A 25,491-nucleotide genomic window follows, 5' to 3' on the forward strand; every position below is an offset into this window, starting at 1 on the left:
CGCAGCTGTCAGATGAATGTTTTGGAGTAAAATGTTTACAGATGAACAGAAGTATTCACCCAGCAATGTGTCGGCCCACCAAAATAAACATTTCCATCTTTTTTATATCAGCGTGGCAAAGTAAAATTAAATATCTTTATTTTATTATTGACTCATAGGAGAGACCGTTGTGTCTCCCTCTCTGAATTGGTCACCAGTGGTTACAACACGCGCCTGTGTTTTAATTTGTTGGGCACCTTTCCTCTCTTCCGGTCTAGTTCTGGGTATCCTTGACAGCTGGACACAGCTGGTCGCATCTGCCCGCTCTCTCCCCTCCATCCACCCATCCATCCCGCCGCCAGACGCGCACTCGCTCCGCGGTCACAGGCGCTGCTCAGAGGCTCCGGCAGACGAGCTGCGCTGAGTGACGCGCACTTAATGTACTTTTCGTCATCCTGAAAGTCCTCCTGTCCTCTGCCACAATTCCAATCCAGAGAGGCTCCGCGGATTTCCTGTCGTCCATCGGTCCCCGAACCGCGCGGAGGAAGTGGTCCAGGGTCTTGCTGGTGACCGCTGTCGTGATGGTCCTGTTGGCTCTGGCCATCGCGGTTCCCTTGCTGCTGCTGCGCCCTTCGGAGACCTCCGCCTACCACTACGAGATGATGGGCACCTGCCGGATGGTCTGCGACCCGTACAGCCAGAAACCCGGAGGAACCACGGCCATGGAGGTGATCCAGAACGTCGCTCCGCAGCCGCCGATGGCGCAGGGGAGCCGCGGAGAACCAGGGAGACCGGGCAAACCGGGACCGAGGGGACCACCAGGAGAACCGGGACCCCCAGGTCCGAGAGGGCCACCAGGGGAGCGTGGCGGCGGGAAACTCGTTTTTCCAGCGTTAACCGGACCAGACAATGGAGAGGCAGACGGGCTGAACTCCACGAGCGGCAGTCCCCGGATCGCTTTTTATGTCGGTCTGAAAAATCCGCACGAGGGATATGAGGTGTTAAAGTTTGATGACGTGATTACAAACTTGGGGAACCTCTACGATCCCAGCACCGGGAAGTTCACCTGCCATGTGTCCGGGATCTACTTCTTCACCTACCACGTTCTGATGCGGGGCGGAGACGGAACCAGCATGTGGGCCGACCTGTGCAAAAACGGACAGGTACCTAAACAGTGTAACGAGCGATAATCTGGTTCAACATAAAAAGAAAGCTACTTCATCACAGATTATTGTGCAAATTGCGCATTTTACGCACCAAGAGCGCACAACAACGCGTCAGTCTCCACCTTTCATTCCCCTCAGCGCCCATGTGGTCAGTGCTTTTTCTTTGCTACAAGTGACGTATTGAAGGATTCCAAGGAGACATCGAGTATATTCTTGGACCTATGCAAGCAAGTCTGCACGCTCTGCTTGGCAGTGACGCTCATGCGTAAATCTGTTAGGATCAGTGGGTCCTGCAGTAGCAGGACGATAATAATAGAAGCAGGAGGGAGCTGGATGAGATCTGAGTGCTAGCAGATGATGAGGATAACGGCTGGTTTGACTTTAGAAGGGTTCAACCAAACAAAACCCACTGGCTGTCCATTTGGTATTTTGGAGATGAAACATTCAAGGGGAGAGGCAGTTTCTATCGCTGCTCAATGTCTTCCCTCCTCGGATCAGACGAACCTTTAATTTCTGTCCCCTGTTTTCCCAGGTCCGGGCCAGTGCCATCGCTCAGGACGCAGACCAGAACTACGACTACGCCAGCAACAGCGCCGTGCTGCACTTGGACTCGGGAGACGAGGTCTATGTCAAACTGGATGGAGGCAAAGCTCACGGAGGCAACAACAACAAATACAGCACCTTCTCCGGCTTCATGCTGTACCCAGATTAAACGCCACGGCAGCTCCACGGACAGAAATCACCGCTGAACATTGTTTCCATTCAGGTCAAATACGGTTCTGTTCTTTTGAGGATAGAGGTTCCACAACACACAGGCTGCTCATCTCATGTTCAGAGAGGTGATTGAACACATTCCAAAGCTCACACACATGAAAGCATCATGTTGTTTAAGTTCCTTTGCGTTGAAGTGAATATCCCCTGACAGGCCTAGGGATTCACGGATGTTTGAAATGAGAAAAATGAGAAACAAATCCAGTGAAATCAAACGTCACCCAGCCAGGGATGGTCAGGCTTACACAGACTGGTCACACCAGCATTTAAAACTGTCACATCTAATTATTTCTCATGGAATCGTCCACAGAAGAGGAGGTGTTTTCAGACATTTATAAGTTACATTAGCAGCCTAGCGAGTGAGCTTTGCTAGGAGCATAAAACAGAATGCAACAGGGAAAAGAGAGCACTGAACTCCAGGGGTCATCAACTGCCCTTTGTCACCAAACCAGAAGGATTTTGGCTGTGCCACTGTCAGGTGTGACCAGCGGTTTACTGCGTTCTTCACCACACGACTCCATAAGTTTAAAGGACAACTTTGTTGTTGTTGTTGTTGAAAATTCACTTACTGTCCTTTTTCCCCAGAGACAGACAAGAAGATAAACACCCCTCCCTCCTCTGTGCTGCATGACAGACCCACAGACACTAACTGACGGCTAGTTAGCTTAGCACAATGAATTGTAACACACGGGAGGTGTTGGCGAACTTCTGTCAAAAGTAATCAAATCATTATGTTTTTTTCTCCAAAAAAAACCCAGTTCTGCCTGCACTAATGGAATTATGGTTGTGCATAAGATTTGTTGTGAAATAATTTGACATTTCAAGACATTTTGATATTAAACTCATTTGGAACTACTTTCCTAACTTGGCGCAGTGATTTGACGTAGCACCTCACAAGCCTTGTTGAAACGTTGGCTAATAGAACGAAGCGATGTGATGACTGGAAGCACTGCTGCTGCTAAGCATGGCCAACTTTGTGAAAGAGAATCAGGATGATTACTTTTGACTGGGGTATGCTAACACTTCCCATCCACTTCCAGTCACTGTGCTAAGCTAAGTAGCGGTCCGCTGGTGTCTGTGGGTCTCAGCTCTCTGAGGAGAAAGGTGTATCTATCTTCTCATTTGTTTCTGGGGATGGTGGACTTTTTAGATGTGTTTTCCAGAAAAGTTGCACTGTATTTGCGTTTCAGTTTTTTTAAATTAGAAAACATTAGTATTCACAATGGGATCAACAACATCTTAGGGGCATCCAGTCCATCGTTCATGCACCTTCAAGGGATGAGTGAGGTGAGACTCTACATTTTGATGGGGGCAGGGAAGGAAGGTGGCGCCGCTGACGTCACGGTTGAAATTCAAAAAGCTAATTCGGGCCTGAGGTGCTTCGATTCGAGTTCAGTGTAACTAAGAAAAAAGGATACAAACAGATGTTCTGCATCAATTTTGTCCTCATACATGCCAATAAAATATTGTTTGACAAAAAATTTCCTTTGTGTGGGAATCTGATTTTCTACAGAAGATTCTGCTGAACAAGTTCTTTAGCATCAACTGCTTCTTTCCCATGATGATAGCAGCCTCCCCATTCTTCTGGATTCTCTGGCTCCTTTAAAACCACGGATTATGTCCTTTATCCACTCTGCTCCTTGGTTTACACCAGAACTTGGCCGATTGAAAGCTAAAAGATGTCAGCTGGAATGCCTCCACAGAAAATCTGGTTTCGCTGTTCATAAGGATATGTACAACAATGACATTCTTTACTGTAAGGACTCTCTCTCCACTGCTAAGTTTAACTATTATTCAAACCTAATCTGTACAGAAAGAAACACAAGTGCTCTTCTCTCTGGTTATCAAAACACGACTCCCACCGGACTCCCTTCCTCCCTGCTTCTGCTCAGCTGATGACTGTAACTCAATTATGGCTCAATTTGAACACCAACATTGACAACATTCACCAGGAACTGGACTCTTAAACTTCCATCTGAAGCTGACATATCTGACTTCACTGCTCTCTCATCATCGCTGGTGTTGTTCCGTCATGTCTCAAATCAGCTGCAGGAACCCCGGTACAGAAGAAACCCGGTGCGGACCCTGATAACTTCAATAACCTTCTTCCCATCTCCAAGCTCCATTCCTTATCTAAAATCTTAGAACAAACAGTTATATCTCAGATTCATGCTCGCCTCTCTGACGATTTTCGATCCGAACAGCTCCAGTCTGCTTATGGCCCACGACGCAGCACTGAAAAAGCCCTTGTTAAAGTCATGGACGACCCCCCTATGCCTGCTGACTCTGGGCTGCTCGCCGTACTCATCTCCTTGACTTGAGTGCGAGCTTTGACACAATCTCCCACACCTGCACCTCAGTCGGTATCTCAGACACACTTCCAGACTGGTTTATTTCTTATCTTTCTGACCGTACTAAGTTTATCCAATTAAAATCCTTCGCCTCCCAGCCATCCCGCCCTCTCTACTGGTGTCCCCCAAGGTTCTGTCCTCAGGCTCTTCCTGATTATCATCTGCCTCCTTCTCAGCTGCATGTACCGTAAATATGACACCCAGTTTCACTGCCACATGGATCGTCCACCCACACCAACCTCTCGCTCTCTCTCTCAAAAAAAAAGACTTCTCTCATCTCATGGCAGCTCCTCAGTTCCCCCTCCACACGAGCATCCACCCACACTCTCAGGTCTTTGTCCTCCACCCAACTCATCCTCCCTCCGGCTCGCTTGACCACCATGGGGTCGAGAGCCTTCAGCTGCTCGGCCCCAATCCTCCGGAACTCTCTGCCTCAGAACGTTAGAAGTTCAGGTTCTGCTGCTCACCTCTCCAGACAAGCATGCTCTGTCTAATCAGTGTTGTTGATGTGGACCGGAATGATTTCACACAGTTCTTTTCATTGTTTATGTTTCATTGTCTGCACCTTACTTCATTTGAAGTATTCTATATTATTTTTATGATTTCTGTACAGTGACTTTGCGTGTCCTGAAAGGTCCATATTAATTACATGCATTCTTCGCAATATTATTATTATTATTATTATTATTATTATGACTACTACCATTATTATTGTTGTTTTCAATGCCATTTCTACACTTTCATCCATGTTACTGTTTAATATCAGAGCTCCGTGTTTCTGCCAGGACCTATTTCGTTCCACACAAGCCGCCTGTCTAAATGTGTTGCATTGCCTCATAGCCTCAAGACTCTGGCTAGGGGAGGCACAGCGTGTCCTTCACTGGGTTCCAGGTGGCTCTCTGAATGTCCTTTGCTTCGTGGTAGCTTGCAGGTATTTTTAGTGCACGAGCCTGGCTAACATTTGGCTCTTCACTGTGTTGTTGTCCTGCAAAACACCACGGCTGCATTTATTAAATAAAAATGTCAGTGAGGGCTTGTGTTTCATAGCGCCAAGCTCTGGTTCTTAACATTAGCTTTAGACCTCCTTTGATAGCAATGCACAAAAATTAATGAAAAAAAGGGAGCAACATTTCTGCTGCTCGACTTGTATTGAACAGGGTAGTCTGAAGAGTGGCTACAGGCAGCAGGCTGCTACCTAGATGCTGCAGATAAGATGATAAAATATAGAAAAACCTGCTTCGTGTGTTTCTCTCCAACAAGTCATCTTCTTGGACATGGAAACAGGTAGAAGTCAAGTATGGCTGTAAGCTCTCATTAAGATGATGGCTGTTCTGTGTTTGTTTTTGTTCTTTTCGTCAAACCATCCCCCTCAGGATCACACACAAAACAGCTGTTTACACTTCATGACTGACAATTTAAATGGAAATCATGGAAAACAAATATTAGTATGGCTGGTGAGATAAACCTCTATTAAGATGTTGGCTTCCGTTGCTGTACTCTACAAACTAACTGTCCACCTCAGGGGGATGGTCTTGAGCTGCTAAAATAAAAAATAAAACATGTATATTCATGTAAATGTTATTTATATAAAGGGATGTTAATCTGCTTGTGCATGAGGCCTTATTCTTTCAAAGAAATCCTTGATATTTGAATACTAACCTGACAATAGATGTCTTTCCCACCATCAGCATTAGCGCCTTAATTACGACATGCAACTCAGGATAAAAACAGCTTGGACACAAAGATTAGGATCATACGGATGTTGAGAAACTTGGACCTGGGAAGAGCCAGGCTGCCTAAACACTCACGACACAGAGCTCACGTCACTGCGTTCACACTCAGAGATGGAGGCTGCCTCCTTGTCTGGATGATAGCGTGGGACGACTGACTGACAGACCGAGCAGTGAAATGCGCTGATAGATGAGATAAATGGGACAAGGCCACACACACACACACACACACACACACACACACACCCACACACACACACACACACACACACAGAGCGAGTTCAGGGTGATACATCCTGACAGGCAGCTGAGCAACAGGCACACTGAAGTAATGAAAGCATGGGTCACCAGGCTCTCTGGCTGCCTCTAGCAGGCTTGTGTGTTGTAGCTGCCACCTTCACCACAATAAAACGATTCCTTTATTATGTTCTATCAATTAAGAATTTACTCAAATAATAGACTTTTGAAAGATACAACCAGCAGCTGTACGGAAAACTTGCCCCTGACACGCCGCTCTGTGCACAGGCAATCATCAGGACCTTTGAAAACGCGGTCCTCATTCTCTCACCGCGGCCGTTTATTCCCAGTGACGATTGGTGTACGTGCATGTCTGAGATGCAAATGCTGGTGCGGCATGAGCAAAACATACAGAGACATTTCTGCTTATCTTTCTCTTTCTTATTCATGGCAATGTGCTCTCACAGCTGGGATAGAAGAAGAGTCTCACAGGGAAATGAAATAAAGAAGGCTGAAGGAAGCTTTCTGGAACTGTGTGAGAGCAGCACGTGTCTGAGAGACGGCTGTGTCTGCTGGGTTAAACCTGATTTGATAAATTAAGGAATAATGCGAGTGTTTAGGGCAGGGGCCCCCAAACTTTTTTCTGCGAGGGCCACATAACTTTCCCCTTCTCTGATGGGGGCCAGTCAGATGGGGTCAGTTTGTAACAGAAAAAGTGTGACGATCGCAGGGGTGCCTAAACGTAAAAATGTATTGTTTTCCACAAGGCCACACAACCAAATAACCGTCTCTGGGTTCTTCACAGAAAAAAAGTCAGGAAATCTATAATGACACCACCAAACAACCCTCTCTGGGTTCGGGTCTAGGATTTTTTTCTGGGGGTTGCCAGATAGGGGCACAGACTGCAGAAGGGTGGAATAGAATGTCACGTTCTGTGCGTGTATGAAATAGTTACTAACTGACTGTGTTCACACCAAACGGCAATGGGAACTTTCGCGTCGCTTTATTCACGAATAAAAACACACTGATCCAGCGATCAAATTCACACGAGTAAAGCGACGTGAAAATTCGCGTTGCGTTTGGTGTGAACATTCGGGCTGCAACTAACGACGATTTTAATAGTCGACTCGTCACCGACTATTGAAACGATTAGTCGACTAATCGGATAATTATTAGTTTTTTCTTAAATTTAGCATGAAGTTGATTTAATTATGTGACAATGATAACAAACAAGAAAGTTGGGTACAAGGAAAAATACATCTTTTTTTTAACATTCATGAATTTAAAAGACGTTTGTCAGGCACAGTCTGGCATAACGCTCGAGCTCTCTTTTATAGTGAAAATACACTTATAAAATGTACAATGTGTGTCATAAAAACCGTACTGGCTTGAATCTCAGCGAAGCGAGTCAGACTCCGTTTCGTTCAACTGCCCGACGCGCTTTCTCTTTAAATGTTCCTGCATCACCGAGGTGCTGCCATGACACCAAGGTCTGCTTTGCAAACCTTGACCAGTAGTCTTTTCATTCGCCGTATCCAGGCTAAAATGCTCCCAAACTTTAGAAGTTTTGGTACGCGTACCTGATGTTGACGCCACCATTTCTGTATGTTACCGCTCAGAGACAGAGACGCTACTGCGCATGAGCGACTCTCGGCAGAGATTATAATCAAGTGAGATGCCTCACTCTGTTGGAAAAACGCGTCTGGCGACAATAATCGACAATAGAAATAGTCGACAATGGAATTTATTGTCGACTATTTCTATCATAGATTTTTGTCGACAACGTCGACTAATCGTTGCAGCCCTAGTGAACACACCTTAATAGTTAATAATGAAAATAGTTCATAGCTAGTTATCAATTTTGTTATCAAATACAAATACACATATGGAAAAAAAATCAAAATGCGTCTCTGGTATTGTTCAGGGGGCCGGGCCAAATGTGGAGGGGAACATAGTTTGGGGACCACTGGTTTAGGGAGTGTAGGAAAATTATGAGGTTGCAGGAGAGTGAAAACAGACCTTTTCAGTAACTTTTTAGGAGGACACACATGTTTCTTGTGTTTATTATCAACCTGGGATTTATTTCGATGATCCCTCTCAATTAATGTCATCTAACGTTTACATCTTTGATTTGTAAACATTAGCAGATAGAGACAGACAGAACTGTCGACCAGTTACACCCCATTTTCGCTCCAAGTGTCTGAGACTCAAGAGACATTTTAATTTCAACACTGGTAGGAAGTTTTGCCACAGTGCTGGTTTTGTTAGGTTTTGACGAATGCTAAAAGCTAAAAATATTTCTTTTTGCAACATCCACATTAAAAAAAAGTTTTCAAATGAAAAATACTGTGAGCAATAGGAACCCTTTAAACCACAATAATATTAACTCAAACTCTGAGGAAAGAGGATCTATTCCAGAATGACCTTCGACATTAGAAAGAGACACAGGAACTGAGACACTGACCGTCCCACCGATTTGGCCTCAAGGCACTTTATGCTCATTTTAAAGTTGCGTAATGATTCAGGCCGTCGCTGACTCACTCAGTCTGTCAGTCTGGATCTTTACATCTCCTCTGTGGCTTAATTGGCCAAACGAGGGGAGAGAGGAAAACACAGAGAGCCAAGAACCATTCAGAGGTTCTGAACTCGGGGTTCAGCTTATCCAGCAGAAATATAACACACATGGCAAAAGGCTGCACGTGGCCTTATTGATACTTGGCCAGCTGCTGCTTGAACAGAATTCTTCTCTTGTTTTCGTCACTCCGTCACCTTTCCCTCCAAGTCACTAAACTGTTCTGAATCGTCACTCATCACAGCATCGGTTTGCTTTTGATGAAACACAGAGAATTTGTTTTGCATTAACTGGTTGTTTTCACAGTAAAAAAAAAAAAAAAAAAAAAAAAGTAAGCAAAGCGTTTCATTTCTTGCAAAGTCTGAGGAAAGTCACGCAAAGATGAACTGAATGAACTAATTTCAACTGCAAGGAACGTTTACAAGTCAAGCAAGCAAACAGCTTTTGCAACCTGCGCCAAAAATGAGCATGACAGCATCGCTGCCCTATCTGCTTTAACACTAGCTCAGTAACATCAATCAAATGATAGTCATTCTTAAAATAATTGATTGTGTATACCATTATGTAGCTTTGTCACTTCCTCAGTGCTCTAAAATAAGGGTAAAAGTATCAAGTTTTATGAGGCTTGCTGTTTCCTCTGCCCCCGTTGTTATGATTTGCTAATCTTCAGCTAATCTGACTTCATATTGAGCATTCAGCACAACAGCCCTTTCACCAATAATACAAAAACATTCACTCTTCCATCTTATAATTCTTACTTTCAATTCATAAACCTGAAATCCGAGCATTACATATGAAGAACATCTTGAGAGGCGATCACATTTCTGTCTTTGAGAGGACAGCTGATCCTTTAATACAAAACACACCGCCTCAAACACGCCCACACAGATGATTTGCAGGCAGGCGGCAAAATGGCAAAACTGTCAAAAACACATCTCTGTCTTGCTCTTGAAGCCAGGTAATAATCAGCAGCTAAAGGAGGCTACACACAGATCACACGCACACACACACGTCTTCCCTTATCCTGTCAGCCATCACGCACCTCTCCCCCCCCAGCTGCCTTTATCTCCTCCTCTCTTTTTCTTGCACATTTATATTGTCATTATTAATGTCTTGTCTCCTCTCTCTGCCTGTCACGTCAGACAGGCTGTTTTACAGCTAACATGAAGCTACTTGGCACTTAAGTGAAAGAGAGAAATCTAGAAATAAAAACAACGACCTCTGCACTCTGGGCACTGTTGCTGAGTCATTTCTTGCTATTAAGTCCTGGGTTGTTATGAACTTAAAATACAGCTTATTCAAATGCGCTCATTTGCCTCAGAATAATTCCCTTTTGATGACTGCACTCAGTCTGTCTGCTGTCAGATCTGATAATGACTTATCCAAGATAGCCTTCATTTATCACGGTGTCTTTTAGGTAATCTCCTGACATGCCGTCTGTCATTCCAGACGATAAGGGAGAAAAGGTTAAGGATATAAGTCTCAGGAGCGGGAAGCTTTTTATTGTAACAGAGCCAATGAGGACTATATCTTTCATCTCTCCTCTGGCTGATGACAGTGACGGGCCGAGGATGCCAGATGAGAGAGATGCTCCTAAGAGAGTCGAAGGAAAGGTTAGAGTGGCCCCAGGCAGGCAGGCTGATGAGGACACACACACTGAGATCCCACTTCAGTCATGCACATTCCACACGCTAAACACTGAGACAAAACTGTACTGGTCACAGGGACAAGAGAAATACTCGATAAGGTTTCTGTATTTGGCCCCTTTCATGAGAGCCTAATGTGAAAGCATTACGCTACCATGCAAGCTAAATGCTATAATGAAAGTGAAATGCAACAACGCAAGCTATATGCTACCATGCAAGCTGAATCCTACCACACAAGCTAAATGCTACCATGCAAGCTAAATGCTACCACACAAGCTGAATGCTACAACACAAGCTATATGCGACCATGCAAGCTGAATCCTACCACACAAGCAAAATGCTAACATGTAAGGTGAATGCTACCACACAAGCTAAATGCTACCATGCGAGCTAAATGCTACTGCTGCCTTTGTCAAAGTTAATAGTTCAGGAATCATTAATGTTCTGGTTAGTTTTCCAGTCATGGCCAACTTAATGAACTGGTTTATTAGCTTTGCTATTATTGGGGCAATGCTAATATGGCTAATAGCAACAGAGAATTGTTCACTACTCTGCTATTCAAGGATGAAGTCAAATCGAGGGAAAATTCTCATTTCGTGGAATGGAAATATTATCTACGTGAGAAATACCTGCATGTAGACAAGGAAGAATTTCTTTTTAAGCATCCTGGACTTGCGGGACATAATAAACCAACCCACAATGCAATGCTTCTCTTCCGATGGTGGACTTCAAGGCAGTATTAATGCATAACTTTAAAAAAAAGTTTTACAAACTTCACAACAGAGAAAGTAACCACATGCAGATGACAATCAGAACTGTTACAGGACTCAATAATCAAGGGTGTACATACAGTATATTGTGTCCCTGAAGACGGTATGAGGGCACACAAGTCGGTGAACTTTTTGGAAGATACAACAATACATACACACACACAATTAGCCTCAGTAGGTGGAAGCAGTTATGGGAATACTAACTAAATGGAGCACACATATAAATTCATCCTTCTCTGCGCCTGTCACCGTGACCCCGGGGTAGCTTAGCTATAGCCAAAACACACACAGAATATCAATTGTTCAGATGAACCAAATTAATATTTTGACCTGAGGATGGTTCCAAATGAAATGTTGAGGGACTCTTTAGAACTGAGAGCGATAAAATAAACACTCATCTTAGCATATCATTTCTCTACTGGCGGCGTAGGAGGGTCACTTAGTCAACGCCCAACTGAGTGTCGGCATTGATTCAATTTGCCAATTAGTCCACAGGCCCATTTATCATCCCCTTAAGCTTTCACAAACTTCTCAGCGAGACGCAATAAGATGAAGGGGCAATCTGTCGCCCACCTCTCATTAGGACTCTAAAGAGCTCCTCCAAAGCTTAATTATTTATCTGCATTAATATGTGATTAATTATTGATGACAGGTTAGGGTGTGTATGTGTGTGAGGGCCAAAGATCAGCTCTCCTTTACCTCAGCTTCCCTCCTGATTAATGGATGAGCATGAGGAGCCCTTCATGTATTATTACTGAAGAGAGCCCGGACCTTGAAGAGAGAGACAGACAGACAGAGAGAGAGCGGGAGGAAAGTCAGTGAATAATAATCATCATTTAGTATGCAAACATGTCCTCAGCACATCGCTGGCATTTCAATCTCTGAGGGGGCAGAAAGTAATGGGTGTGAGGGTGGCGGAGCTGAAAGTTCATCCCTAACATCATCACTAGTTCGCTTCATTTAACAAATGTGGCAGAAAGTTACGAAACGATTCACCAGCGGTCACTCTCCATCAGCCAGCCGTCTCACACAAGCTGAGATACTGCATATTAAATCCCTTTTGTGCTGGTTCTACCTCATTTTCGTACTTCTATGAGGAAATATTCAACTGCCACCAACCGTCACTGCTGGATTCTTTTTCTTTGTAAGCCTCGTTAGGTGTAGTGAAACAATGGAATGAGTTCAACGTCTGGAATGTTTCATGGCTTTTTCTCGCAGCTTTACTCTGACATCTAGTGGACAAATTTGGTAGTGAAACGATTTTGTGTGTGTGTGTGTGTGTGTGTGTGTGTGTGTGTGTGTGTGTGAGAAATAGCTGTGTAACAGAATCTTCCAAGTACAGATACAAGTACTGTTGTAAGTTTATGTAAGACACGTGTGTTGAGAGTGCTGTGAAATATGAATCACATGGTGCACCGTAATGACGTCCGAAGGAAAATTACAAGACAGATTTGACATCATTAAAATGCTCTTAACAGGCCAAAGCATTTAGATAATTCTGTTGTGCTTTGATTTGTTTGAAATGACACTGCAGCATAACTGCAGTTGTATTTGTAGACCGTGGCCCTATTCCTTTTATAAGTTTGCTTGTCCTGTAGTTATGATCGTATATTAGACATGAAAATGTCACACTCATGTGCTTGAGAGTGTTTTGTGCAGGATTGTAACCCAACATTACAGAGCCTTGAAACAATTAAACGTCACATGCACTGAAACCAACGCACATAACGTGTTTTAAAGACAGTGGAAGTTACTTATGCTGATCAGAATCCAGATTGTTACTTTAAAGTTTGGTTTGTGTTTCACAGCATGGGTCTTTTCCTCCTGGTTTTCTTCTCTCAGAAGAAAGTAACCAGGGTTTTAAAGAGACGATCGACAACAGAAGCTGGCCTGGTCACTAGATGGCGCCAAAGTCTTGTATTTACAGTCAACTGTCCAGATGTGGCTGATCGCAGTCCCTCAAAACACTCTGGGCCAAATTTTAAGGACTTTGCCAATGACATCTCTCTCTCTCTCTCTCTCTCTCTCTCTCTCTGTCTCTCTCTCTCTGTCTCTCTGTCTTCTCCAAAAATGAACCATGAACCTGACAAGGATGCAATAAATACAACAAAGGCCCGTGTCCTCCACTAGGTGGCAGCACAAGCACGCAGCTCTGGGAGGAGAGCCAGCCCCAAACTTCGCATGCTCATTCATCACAAATATTTAGTCAACAGACACCAGACGGATTTAAATCCATCTGATGAAGTCATTTTGTTGTTATTCATCATTCGTATTACATCACAACAAACACAAACACAGAAATTGGAGTCAGAAGTCGAAACCGTTTCCTGGGCTAAAATAATTATAAGTTGTAACGCTGATGCCGTAGAAGTCGGTTATATTTCTTAATGTAGGGTACAGAGGGGAGAGAACACAGTTAAGTCTGTTTTAATTGGCACAGTTATACAATAAATACGATAAAATAACTTCATATACCCTGGTGTATTTTGAGAAGCTGCTGGTGTTTATGTCTGAATGTGTGTACAAACTTAAGTCATAAAACACGCGTCTGATGATAAATGCGTCTCGTGTGATTTTTGCCATTTTGGTGGAACTTTTTTTTGTGTGTGGTTTTGTGTCTTTGATTTGACTAAAGTTCCCCTCCTGTTTTTTATTTGTGATGCCAACACGTCACACTACAAAACTCTGTCGGAGAAACACGACGACTTTTTAACTTTTTAACTGTTGAACCAAAAAAAAAACAAAAACAACGATTTATTTAAGAGCTATCAAGCATCATATACTGTACATAAATATATATGGATCTATAAATAACTGGTCCCATCACAGATGGCATGGTGTGAAAGGCGTTGGCATGCAGGCACGTTTCAGACTGAATAATTAAAAGAAGAAGAAACCTAGACGAAAGAGAATATAGTTTTTCTTTTTTTGTTGTTGGTCTTGATATGACTTTCTGTGTTATAGAAGCAGCTGAAGGCTCGCACACAACCTGAGCATTTCAAGCGTGCGTGTGTGTGTGTGTGTGTGTGTGCGTGCGTACCTGCTGCTAAAGCTCACAGTTATATAGGCTACTCAATAAAAACGCGGCTGCGCTCCGTCAGTGCATTTATCATCCTATTACGGCGACAAATCTGACTCCAAATACATGAAAGGTAAAATGAATTACCAACGTTAAGCCGTCAATAAAGTCATTTCTGTAAATGGTGTCTCGGAGGGCCCCGGCCATTATTCAACCAGCTTTATCAGCACCTTGGAAATTACGCGGCTTGTAGCGCGGCCCCTGCTTCACTTTGATTAAGGGCCCTGCCACAGCCCGGTGACAGCGCTTGTGACTGGGCTTTTATTCAGCCCTCCGCCCGTGATGAACACCGCGCTGATCGGGCGGAATGAAGACTAATTAAAAGCTATAAATTATCGTCTTCAGCCCCTCTCGCAGAGCCTCTCTTTGCGCGCCAGATAAGAGCAGACTGAGTGCTCATTTACGCACAATGGCGCTGCGGCTAAACAGCATATTGATACTGTCCTAATTGGAATTTAATTAAGTAGCCACGCAGGGCTCCCCGCTCCGGCCCGCGGGATAAAGATTTCACCACGCTAAACATCAACACGTCCACACTTCCCGTGCTATTAAGATTATTAATAATGTTATTAGGTCAAAAATGCCAATTAGAACTTGAGAGGCAACTTTATTCTCATTTCTGGAGATTTCACAAAAGCGGGAAATTTTGGGAGACACGTTTCTGCAGTCAGAGGCACTCTGGTTAAATTTAGCTCCTGGAATTCAATGACAAAAGCTTGGTTATCCAAAAAAAATTTTTTTTTTAAATGTTTCAAACGCGTAACACAAGAGCATGAACGCAGTTAAGAAACCTTGCAGTTTTTGTTGTTGTTTTATTTTTGAAGCTGCAGCTCTGGAAATGTAGCGTTTATTCTGAATTTCTCCAGGTGCATGGAAGGGTTCACGCACTCTCGACGTAGGTGTGTTTTTGGTGGAATGAATTGTCCAGCAGGTGTTGTGAAGGAGCTGCTGCATCAGCCTGCAGGCCCGCGGAGCAAATGAATCCCCTGCACAAATAAAACAAAATGATTTATATCATCAATCTTATTTCCTTAAAAAAAAAAGAAGGTTTTTTTTTTTCATCAGTGATTGGTAAGAAGAACGAGCTCCGTGTCCCACCAGGACATCCACCAGCTCCTCTCCGGCTGCTGCTGCTTTTGTTTTGCTGTGTACATGTGTGCACGTGCGCCGAGTCAAAAAAAAAAAGAAGAAGAAAAAAAACCCCGGAAAAAAAAGAAAAAAAATTGATCTGGGGGGCTTGTGAGTGCGCGCGTGCTCCTGCCCCGGCCAGATCCTCGGCCTCTGATTGGTCGTACCGGGTTGTGACAGGGACGGTCCCCGCGCCTGATTGGCCCGCTGCGCGTGTGTACGCGCACGCGTGCTCCGGTGGGTTTGGTGTAAGAGCCAGAAAGGCTGAGAAGAGGGAGGAAAACGGTTTTAGGAGAGTTTGAGGAGAGCGAAAACACAGATATTATGCAGCACCGGGGAGAGGCGGCGGCAACGGTTAGCACGCGGAGCTGCAGCGGGTCGCTATGCCAACCGTCCGGAGACTGCTAGGAGAAGAGATGTTCCTCTAAATACACACCGGTTTGCTGGTTTTCTTCACGCGCGAAGGCTTGTTTTTACATGCTGTCCGCTTGAGCTGGACCAGGAAGGGGGCGGGAGCGCGAGCAACAAGTGGAGTTTGGCGTGGACGTTCCTCACCGGCTATGGAGGAGCAGAAGGAGCCCACCGGCGGCCGGGACTCCACCGAGGAGGAGAGCATGTCCCTGTCGCCTAACCTGCCATCCCCTCCCATCATCCTACCCCACCAGGCCGCCCAGCAGGCTCACAGAACCACGAACTTTTTCATCGACAACATCCTGCGGCCGGACTTCGGCTGCAAAAAGGAGTCGAGCTACCGAGAACGGAGCCAGACGCCCGGCAGGGAGAACGTGAACCCGCTGGCGGCGAGGCCGCACACCGGCAGCCTCTGCCTGGACTCGAACTGCAGCAGCGACAGCACCTCGTCGTCGCCCTCCTCCTCCTCCTCCTCATCATCATCATCGTCGTCGTCTTCGCCGTCTTCCAAGCAGGCGAAACAAGGCGAAGCGGCGAGCAACGGGACTGCCAGATACGCAGACAGCCCCTCGGCAATTATGGTTATGAGTGGCAGCAACGGAGGGTCTCCGCCCACAATGAAGGAGAGCCAGCCGCTGTTGTGGCCCGCCTGGGTTTACTGTACTCGCTACTCGGACCGACCCTCATCTGGTAAGGCGCTAACAGTCCGCGAAGAAGCCCGGCGGGGGAGGCGGGGAGCCCCGGTGCCTCGATCGCGCGCTTTTTTTTAAAAAAAAATTAATTAATTTAATCACGACAGCCGTTAACGTCCCTGACAGCGCGCGGAAGCCACGGCTGACACGAACGTAGCCAGCAGATCATGTTTGTTTGTTTTTGTTTTAAAAGATTAAAAAAAAACGTGTATATACATGACGTTTAAAAAAATATCAAGCAGGGAAACTCGTCAACTGGAGCTCCCTCTCACACACACATTCACTCACACACACACACACACACACACACACACACACTAAGAAACTAGACTTTAAAAAAAAATCTATTTATTTATTTATTTATTTTACTAGCTCCACAAATCAGTGGCATCTTTTTCCTGGCCGTTGAATGTTTTTGTTTATTTATTTTTTTGAATTTTTGCCTCAATTGTGGCCATCAAATGTACCCATCCGAGTATCAGAGGGTCGTGTTGGATTTCTTCTGGGCCCATGATTATTATTATTATTATTATTATTATTATCATTATTATTATTATTGTCACCAGCATCCTGACATCTCTGTGTTTGCTTAAACCGAAAACACAATTATTAGTGTCAGCAGTTTATTAAACACAAAGCTGCGTGATATTAATACGCGAGACAAATTAAAGCTGTCAGATTATTTTTGGATTGTTGTATAGTTTAAAAAAAAAGAAAGAAAGAAAATCGCGGTTCACCATTTTAAGCAGTAAATAATCGTTAACTCAAACTAGAGCTGCTGCAGTCCGTCTAGTCGGTTCTGGTAAAGATGGAGAAAGCTCATTATTTAATTAATCTCTTTTATATTTAAATATGAATTCGCTCGTGCCGCTGACTTTTATACACAACTGGTTTTCGGACAAATAGGACAAACCACAAAAGAGTTGAGAAGTTCCTGTTTCCTGGAAGTATAAACGTGAGCAATGAAAACACCCAGACGTGGCTGCCTATCAGTGTTATAGTTTTGTAATTATGGCTCGTGTTTTGTTTGTTTTTTTTTAATCTTGCATTGGAGTATATGTGGTTGGTCGGATGATGACGTGATTTTCACGATCGTTTACAGGCGTGTGAAAGGTCAAAGGTTACACCGCACGCGTTTCTATGTAGTGTGTTGTCGCGCTAACCGCGTTCCATCCGGGTCATTTTACGTCACTCGGGTCACGATCACCTTCACACTTGAGATCAGTTTTAATCGGGAGAATATTCGCCTCCATCCAGCTCCTTCTTCTTTAAAAAAAAAAAAAAAAAAGAAAGAAAAAAAAAAGCAAAGTCAACCGTCTGGATTGTTGCAGTTTACACCATGCGGGCTTTTAATTTTTAAAAAATATTTTTAGGAGAGGAAGTGTTTGATTCATGTAGTGAGAGACATCGCACAAAGGCCTGTGAGGGAGCTCAACAACAACTGCATCCATGTATGGATACATGTAGATATGGATTTGTGTATTGGTGTATTTGTAGACGTATCAATGACTGTGCAAGGGTTTTATGATTGAAAAGGTTATTACTAAAGACCCTGGTTACAATCGGCACTCAGGCGGGTGTGTGAGACCACACTTGACAGTGTGAAAGGAGATCGCGGAAAGAATGTGTGTGTGTGTGTGCGCGCGTTTGTGTGCGTGTATATATTTGTGCGTGCGCGTGTAACGGCCACGTATCTCTCCCTGTGCTGCGACGTATTCGATTACCATGGAACCATTGGACGCTTCTACTCTGACATTTACGTGTTCGTGCCATTGTTGTTTCCACACCAGGCCCGAGGACACGGAAACTGAAGAAGAAGAAGAGCAGCAAGGAGGACAAGCGGCCTCGGACGGCCTTCACGGCCGAGCAGCTGCAGAGACTCAAAACCGAGTTCCAGGCCAACCGCTACATCACGGAGCAGCGGAGACAGTCGCTGGCCCAGGAACTCAACCTGAACGAGTCCCAGATCAAAATCTGGTTCCAGAATAAGCGGGCCAAGATTAAAAAGGCCACCGGCTACAAGAACGGGCTGGCGCTGCAGCTCATGGCGCAAGGACTGTACAACCACTCGACCACCACGGTGCAGGAGGACAAGGAGGACAGCGAGTAGGAGGACTCTTTTAAACTGGACTGGACTGCTGGCTGCTGGGTAATTTAAAATCACAGATTTCTGTTTATGGTATATGGACATAAATAAACGGTCGTTATTAAAGTTTATATAGCCACTGCAGTTATCATGTTGTATCCAGTATATTTAATTTCACTCTAATTGGCTCTTCTGTGGTTTCCTGTCCTTCATAGCCCCCACCACCACCGCCACACCCCTCCCTCCCTCCCTCCTCCTGCTCCTCCTCCTCCTCTTCACACATCCGTTCGCAGACTCGAGCAAGCCAAAGATTTTACTATGTTCACATGTAGTCTGAAATAATAAAAACAAAACAAAAAAACAACAAAAAAGAGACGCTATAACAGCTCGCTGGACTTAAGTTCCTTTCTTTCACTGCGGGTTTGACGCCCGTTTGCGGGGAGGAAATCGTGCAATATTCATTGTCATATTAATTTAAACACACACACACACACACACACACATCAGAGGGAAACGGTGAACACCTCTTAATTCAACTCCTCTAAAGTGGACTTTAAACCCATCACACACTTCCTCTTTCGTTCTATTTTTTTGTTGTTTTTTGTTTGTTTGTTTTTTCGTTTGTGAATCTTTTCCGGGCTGTTCCAAGATGAGCTGGCCCTCCTGCTGCTAGGGCTCCTGCTGCTGGGGCTCCTGCTGCTGCTGCTGGGGCACCTGAACTAACGCGGGACCCAGAGGCTCTCTGTTTGGCCTCATGTGACCTCAGCAGGTTCAGGTTTGATGGTGCAGGCTGGGAACTCTGGGACGTGTGTGTACTGGGGTTTTGTTTTGTTTTGAAGGACCTTTTCAGGACCCTCGGTCCTCACGGGGGCCAAAGACCACAACATAATTTAGGAATTGCTGGTCAAAGTTAAGAGTTTAGGTGTTAATTGAAGTTAGGCTGAGATTGGGGTTAAGCATTAATTGGTTAGGTTTAGGCCTTGGGTTAGGCTGTCCATATGCATGGAAGTCAATGGAAGATCCCAATAAGGAACAGCTACGCAAGCCCGTGTGTGTGTGTGTGTGTGTGTGTGTGTGTGTGTGTGTGTGTTTTATCCGGACGCTACTATAAAGGCACTATTTCAATAAAAATATGAGGCGTTGCTCCTCCTGACATGAGCTCAGATTTGAGTTTTTTTTTTTTAATGGGAATTAATTTACAAAAAAAGAAATGAATTCCTAATCAACCAGAAACTTCTTTGTTTTTCTTATTTATGTTTAACTGCTTGTTTTGTTTTAAAAAAAATTTAACCTGTTATTCATTGACAACTTTTAATTCAAAACGAGGCCTTTTATTGCCTAAAGCAGGCCTGTGGAGGAGCTACTAAATAAAAGCTGGATTTTATTTTTTGTGGAAAAGAGTGGGGGGTGTGGTGGCTGCTGCGTGAGCGCGCAGCAACTGGCGCTATTTCCTGGTCTGATTCCGCCTGTGTTGGCGGCTCACAGCGCGGTGGATCATTTAATTAAGAGCTAACAAGCCTGCAGAGGTCTGCGTGGAGGCGCGGAGTTCACGGCTCCCGCGTTTCTGCCTTTTTAATTATTTCAAGTGCTGCTGCTGCTGCTGCGTTTGAGCCTATAGAGCCGCGGTTTAATAAGCCATAGTGTGTTCATAATTGATTTCAATCATGACTCGCAGAGACTCGCAGGCAGGTTAATTCACGTATGATGATTATTTATTTATTTGCTCTCTGTCAGGGCACAAAATTAGAAATAAGCGGAATTGTAGTTTTACAGTAGTTCAGCTCCTCGTTCCACTTCTCTGCAGACCGGGAAACCTCGGGGGGAGGGGGGGGGGGCCTTTAGCAGTCGTAGAAATAATTTCATGTCACTAAAATGCATGAATGAATATTCATGGAAGTTTATTCCAGTTAATTACCTTCGCCAGAGAGGCGAGGTGTAAGTCTGTCAGCAGCACAAACAAAAAAGAAAGAAAAAAAAAAGAAAGAAAAGAAAAGCAGGAGGCCGATTTTCAGCAGACTAGTTTGCAGGGGTGTCGCACGGCCCGACGACCCGAGCAGCACCTGTCGGGGCACATCGGTTCAAAACACGTCCGTGATGTTGACCTGGGGAGGTCTGAGTGGAGGAAACGCGTCTGTAGGAAGGAGTTCTACGGTCTGAATGCTCCTGTAGTTCTTCAGGAATTAAGTGAGCGGCTCTCAGTGTGTTCTTAGGCCTGTGTGCGTGCGTGTGTGTGTGTGTGTGTGTGTGTGTGTGTGTGTGTGTGTACATCCAGGCTCTGAGCCATCTGGCCTGCATGTGTGCGCAGAGGTGAGGAGGCTGCAGCTCGGCTGTGCTCGGTCAGCCAACCCCGCCGCCGCCGCTGCTGCTGCTGCTGCTCTAATATTCTAATGATGGTCCAAATCCCCGCTGTGAATGCGGAAGAGGATCTTATGACAGTGTATTTAAAATTCATACAATTATGAAACAGCGAGAGGATTTCTCCCCCCCCCCCCTCCCATCCCACCTTGTCATTTAGGGAAGCCGAGGGTTTATCTGTAAAACAAAGAAAAGCCAGGGATCGTTTGCATAGTTAGCATAGTCTGCCTCGCAGGCACAATATGGATTTAATTTATATGCAAATGAAAGCAATAAAAGGAGAATACACTCTGGAAATCTCGCTCGCCTTTACAGGAGCGGGGTGGGGTGGGGGGGGGCGCGAAGTGGGGGGGGGGGCAGTTGGATTCAGAGCAGGTACGTGCATAAGAGGAGTCTCAACCAATAAGAACAACAATGGTGTTATATAATATCTGGAAGAGACGAGCGCACTCCCTCCTAATAAAGTGTGATTATTGGGAAAAGTGAGGAGGCTTCAGCAGATAAGATCAGGGAGAGAGGAGACACACACACACACACACACACACACACACACACACAGTGACCTTTAGCACTGACGCTGACTTGCTGTGAGGTTAATGTCATACATTTTGAGTTATACTTTACTTTGATCGCCCGATGAAGAAGGTGCACATTTAAAAAGGATTTTAAAAATGAGCTCCGCTTCCACAAGCACCATGCATATAGCTTGTCAAATTAATGACATCATCATTTTTGCTTAACAAATTCACATCTTTATTGCTCGACTATGAATATTTTAGGAGCAATAGAATCCATTTCTTCTGCGTGGAATTCATCTGTTTTTGTGCTCACCTACCAAATCCAATGCAGTCATTCATGGGAGATTCAACTCCAACCTTAGTTCTGATTGCTTCACGGGCAGTGTTCTGAAATATTGTTTGTGTAACAATAAAAAAAATATACAGTCATATACTAAAAAGTCAGGAAAATGTGCAACTGTATTTTATACCATTATAATAATAAATACTTTTCATAACCTTTTGATTTATTGATTAAAAAAAAAAAACAACACATTTATGTGGGGGGGGGAAAAAAAAGATTCCAGGGACAACCAAGTAAAAAATAAATAAATAAATCAATAAATAAAATCACAGGTCAAAATGAATCTTGCATCTCTACTTTTAGAGCTTTCCCCTAAATTTGTTGCCGCTTTATATACATTATTATTTTGAGCCTGCGTCCAAAATTCCACGTTGCTACAGCACGCATGAAACAAGCTTTCAGGTGTAAAATAGGCAGCGCTCTGCAGCTGTGCAAAGCTCCTACACTCCTGGTTTGAGATTTACAGTTGTTTCATTGTTCTGTTAAATCAGGAGGAGATACAAAAAAAAAAAAAAAAAAAAAAAGAGGCTTCCATCGTTTGAACTGTTTTGATTGCATCTGTACATTTTCTGAGGGGAGAGACAGGGGGACGGAGGAAGGATGCACACAGCCACAACGTGACAGATTGCATGGTGTAAGACTGCCAGGCCACCGATGAGGATGTTCAGAAGAAAAAGGGGGGGGAAAAGGAGAAAAATCCAAATGATAGCTCAGCAAATAAAATAAAATATATATATACACACACACACACACACAGAAAACATTCATACAATGTCTGACTGCAATCAAATGTGTAGCCTATGTGGTTACTATGTCTACTGATCTTTTTATTTGGGTCACTTAAAAGAAAGATGAGTCAGGCCTTCTGGAAAAAAAAAGATCCCTTTTTCTGGTTCGTTTAGTAGAAACAGATTAAAAGCAGATTTTTCTCATCTGACAGGAAAGAAACATCAACTACGGTTCGGGTCCTTTACCAATTTTTCCACATCTTTTTTTTTCTGTGGAGCCTGGGTGTCCTTTTAATAATAATTCTAATTGGGTTGATTAATTTAATAATCTCTTCTGTCTTAACCTCGAACTTGAATGACATGTCACATGGGTCTTGTCAGCGTTGATATTTTGGCTGTATTTCACCGGGAAAGTTCGAAACGCTTCAGATGTGAAGCGATGACACAGGACACAAATAAATGCACTAAATCATTTTTAGCAATTCATGACAACTGGACTGCAACTGAATAAACTTAAATATATTATTCAAAGGCATCGAATCAAACTCGAGCTCGACTCAAAAGCCGAGGTGAGAATTTGACCAATGCTATCTAAGCTAGTTAGCTCTTCCTTTTGCAGGAATTTACTGGTGTTTAATTCTCCTTCCCCATGACTCTATTTTGCTCCTCCAACTGAAATGATTTGAATGAAACTTCTGAACAAGTTATTGAATTCGTGTAGATTGTGAAATTACGCCAAAGCTAAAGTTTTCTGTCCCATCTGCTAGCTTGATCTGTCTTGGTAATTTGCAAAGCAACAAACGTAGGAAAATTAAAAATAGTGAATTATTCAGCTATTAAGCGCCCATCATGGCTGCCAGACACCAGGATAAAGAGTAGTAAAACCAACATCAAATTTCACTGTGATTTAAATTTTGGGGCATTAATTCTTCAAAGTAAAATAAAATGAAAAGCCCTTTTCTTTCTACGGCAGGTTAAATGACCTCTTGTGGCTCAGCAGCAGGATCTTGATGTCTACGACCCACAGTTGAGTCCCTCCTGCTCCTTGCCTGACAGCTACGAGTCCTGTTAGTTGGGTGTTTTGTTTTGTTTTTAATTGTTTTGGGTGTAATTATAGAAATACTAGAAATATTAAATCAGAATTCGATACAAGTGCAAGAATTTGTGGAGAAATTATTGACGACCGCAACGGGACGAACACGAAGTCACTCAGCTCCACTGTGAACCATTGAGGGGTCAAATCCTTTTTACACTTGACTTGGAATAACATTTTGGTTTGTGTGTGTGTGTGTGTGTGTGTGTGTGTGTGTGTGTGTGTGTGTGTGTGTGTGTGTGTGTGTGTGCGCGCGCGCACGCGCACTACACACATGCCAGATCAATCAGCTTTCAGAAAGTATTCTGGTTGTGTGAGTTTTTGTTTCAGGGTACACGTATTCCTTGCTCGGTTCTCACCAGGGGTGGGGGGTCGGCGTGGGGTGGGGGTAGGGGAGGGGAGGGTGACTTTACTCATGACTTATTATGGTTCCGTCAGCTGGACTATCGAAGACATGCACACAAACAGACAAAGGTGGCATTGAGAAGGAACCTCCCACAATGCAGCTGAGCGTCCAGGGGGGCTCTCTGCTCCAACAGCCGTGATCTCACCGAGCTAAATCCAGATTACATGGAGGATAGACGCAGCGCCACTTGTTTACTCTGCTCATCGGGGGGGGGGGGGGGGGGGTGAAGCAGAATGGGCATCCCTGACACCCTAAACATGATACTAATAGCAAAGAAGGTAAAACTTTCACATTTCTCTCTATCCTGATGCTTCAATCTCTGTTTTCAAAGCCGGGGTTCTTTAAATGTCTCTTTTATGTAAGTTTTTTTAGTTCGTCTGTATTTTCTTGTTCTGCAAGAGGAGCTACAATATACTTTCCCAATATATAGCGTGCTTCCGAGGAGGCGGTGCACTTCAGGACAGTTCTTCTGCTCTAATTAAAAAGCAAGCGTCAGGAAATGACAGTGCATCTCCAGCCGCAGCTATGTGGCAGACAACACATCAATTCAGGCTTGCTGGCTTTATAGTAATCGGCTTCGTCTGTGTCAAAAGAAGTCATCACATCCAGAGCATTAATCAGGGTTGCAAAACACGCAGACAATAGAAAAACATTTCATGAGAAGGATTCATTTTTCATAAAAACAGATTTCTCCCTGAATATTTAAACAGTTTATTCAGAAATTATGCAGAAAAGAGTACTTTTTGTAGAGGACATACCTCCTGTTTTTTGTTGACAACACATGTTTTTATTGTGAAATTGAGCTTTCTCAGGGCTATAAATCTGGTTTATAATCCTATTCTCATGGCGGGTGTATGATACACGCACGCTAGCACAAACACAGTGAGAACAAAAGCAGGGACACCTGGGATTCCCCCGTTCTATGGGTGGTCACATGCACCTCTGCCTCTCCTTGCACATGTGGAAGCACTTTATCTCCCCGCTGCCTCTCTCCTACTCGGCGTGTATGTGCGAACCTCTTCAGTGAAGGAAGCAGAGCTGTGTGAAGCAGAGGGTCAGCGTTCTCCTTCGTGCTGGTGTGAGAGGCTAGCTGAGGGCCTTGCTGTCAAAGCAATGCACTGGATTATTGGGGAGATGTCGGACAAGTCAGCCGTTAAGTGATTAGACACCGCAGTTGCCCATGTGTCCCCAGTAGATCATTGACTCCATGCTAACACTTTACTGTTGAGAGGTTGAACGACAGCAGGCTACTTTAGCATTATTCAAAGTCACAAGAGTGAGCTTTTTACTTTTTAAATTGCCAGGGAATTCAGTTAGTCTACCCTGGCCACTCTCTTCCCACACTTCAAAAGCGGATGCACTCGAGGAGCTCTCCCCTCTCCTCCTTCCCCTGTTCCGTCTTTCATCGCGGCAGCCCGGAGTTGGCGGGA

General features: G+C 44.3%; 2 protein-coding genes and 1 long non-coding RNA gene across 4 annotated transcripts in view; 2 read left to right on the forward strand and 1 right to left on the reverse strand.

Moving 5' to 3' along the window:
* Nucleotides 1–331: 331 nt before the first annotated feature.
* Nucleotides 332–3,385, forward strand: LOC147272644 (complement C1q-like protein 2). Its single transcript, XM_086198806.1, has 2 exons — nt 332–1,142; nt 1,678–3,385. The coding sequence occupies exons 1-2, from the start codon at nt 561–563 to the stop codon at nt 1,855–1,857; spliced, it is 762 nt and encodes a 253-aa protein (XP_086054932.1). The 5' UTR covers nt 332–560; the 3' UTR covers nt 1,858–3,385.
* LOC147272645 (uncharacterized) overlaps nt 1,080–25,491 on the reverse strand; it is a 118,030-nt gene continuing 93,618 nt past the window's right edge. Inside the window, exons 4-5 of the long non-coding RNA XR_015112067.1 lie at nt 11,922–11,993; nt 1,080–1,124 (exon numbers count right to left, since the gene is read on the reverse strand). This is a non-coding gene — a long non-coding RNA (uncharacterized LOC147272645). The remainder of the gene's footprint in view (nt 1,125–11,921; nt 11,994–25,491) is intronic.
* LOC147272646 (homeobox protein engrailed-1-B-like) lies at nt 15,677–19,983 on the forward strand. Of its 2 annotated transcripts, XM_086198793.1 has the most exons (3): nt 15,677–16,530; nt 18,323–18,681; nt 18,834–19,983. In XM_086198793.1, the coding sequence occupies exons 1-2, from the start codon at nt 15,990–15,992 to the stop codon at nt 18,640–18,642; spliced, it is 861 nt and encodes a 286-aa protein (XP_086054919.1). In that variant the 5' UTR covers nt 15,677–15,989; the 3' UTR covers nt 18,643–18,681; nt 18,834–19,983. The 2 variants fall into 2 exon arrangements, with proteins under 2 accessions (XP_086054919.1, XP_086054911.1); XM_086198785.1 differs by lacking the exon at nt 18,834–19,983 and having other exon boundaries at nt 18,323–18,806.

The sequence above is a fragment of the Aulostomus chinensis genome, chromosome 1 (genome assembly GCF_037954235.1).
Source record: "Aulostomus chinensis isolate RoL2024-O1b breed Wild chromosome 1, RoL_Achi_v1.0, whole genome shotgun sequence".
Classification (NCBI taxonomy): domain Eukaryota; kingdom Metazoa; phylum Chordata; class Actinopteri; order Syngnathiformes; family Aulostomidae; genus Aulostomus; species Aulostomus chinensis.

What these genes read in the sequence shown, in the direction of transcription:
- LOC147272646 (XM_086198793.1), top strand. Translation starts at nt 15,990, where the DNA reads ATGGAGGAGCAGAAGGAGCCCACCGGCGGCCGGGACTCCACCGAGGAG. An exon ending in CTCGGACCGACCCTCATCTG is followed by an intron (nt 16,531 to 18,322) that starts GTAAGGCGCTAA and finishes TTTCCACACCAG; the next exon opens with GCCCGAGGACACGGAAACTG.
- LOC147272644 (XM_086198806.1), top strand. Translation starts at nt 561, where the DNA reads ATGGTCCTGTTGGCTCTGGCCATCGCGGTTCCCTTGCTGCTGCTGCGC. An exon ending in ACCTGTGCAAAAACGGACAG is followed by an intron (nt 1,143 to 1,677) that starts GTACCTAAACAG and finishes CTGTTTTCCCAG; the next exon opens with GTCCGGGCCAGTGCCATCGC.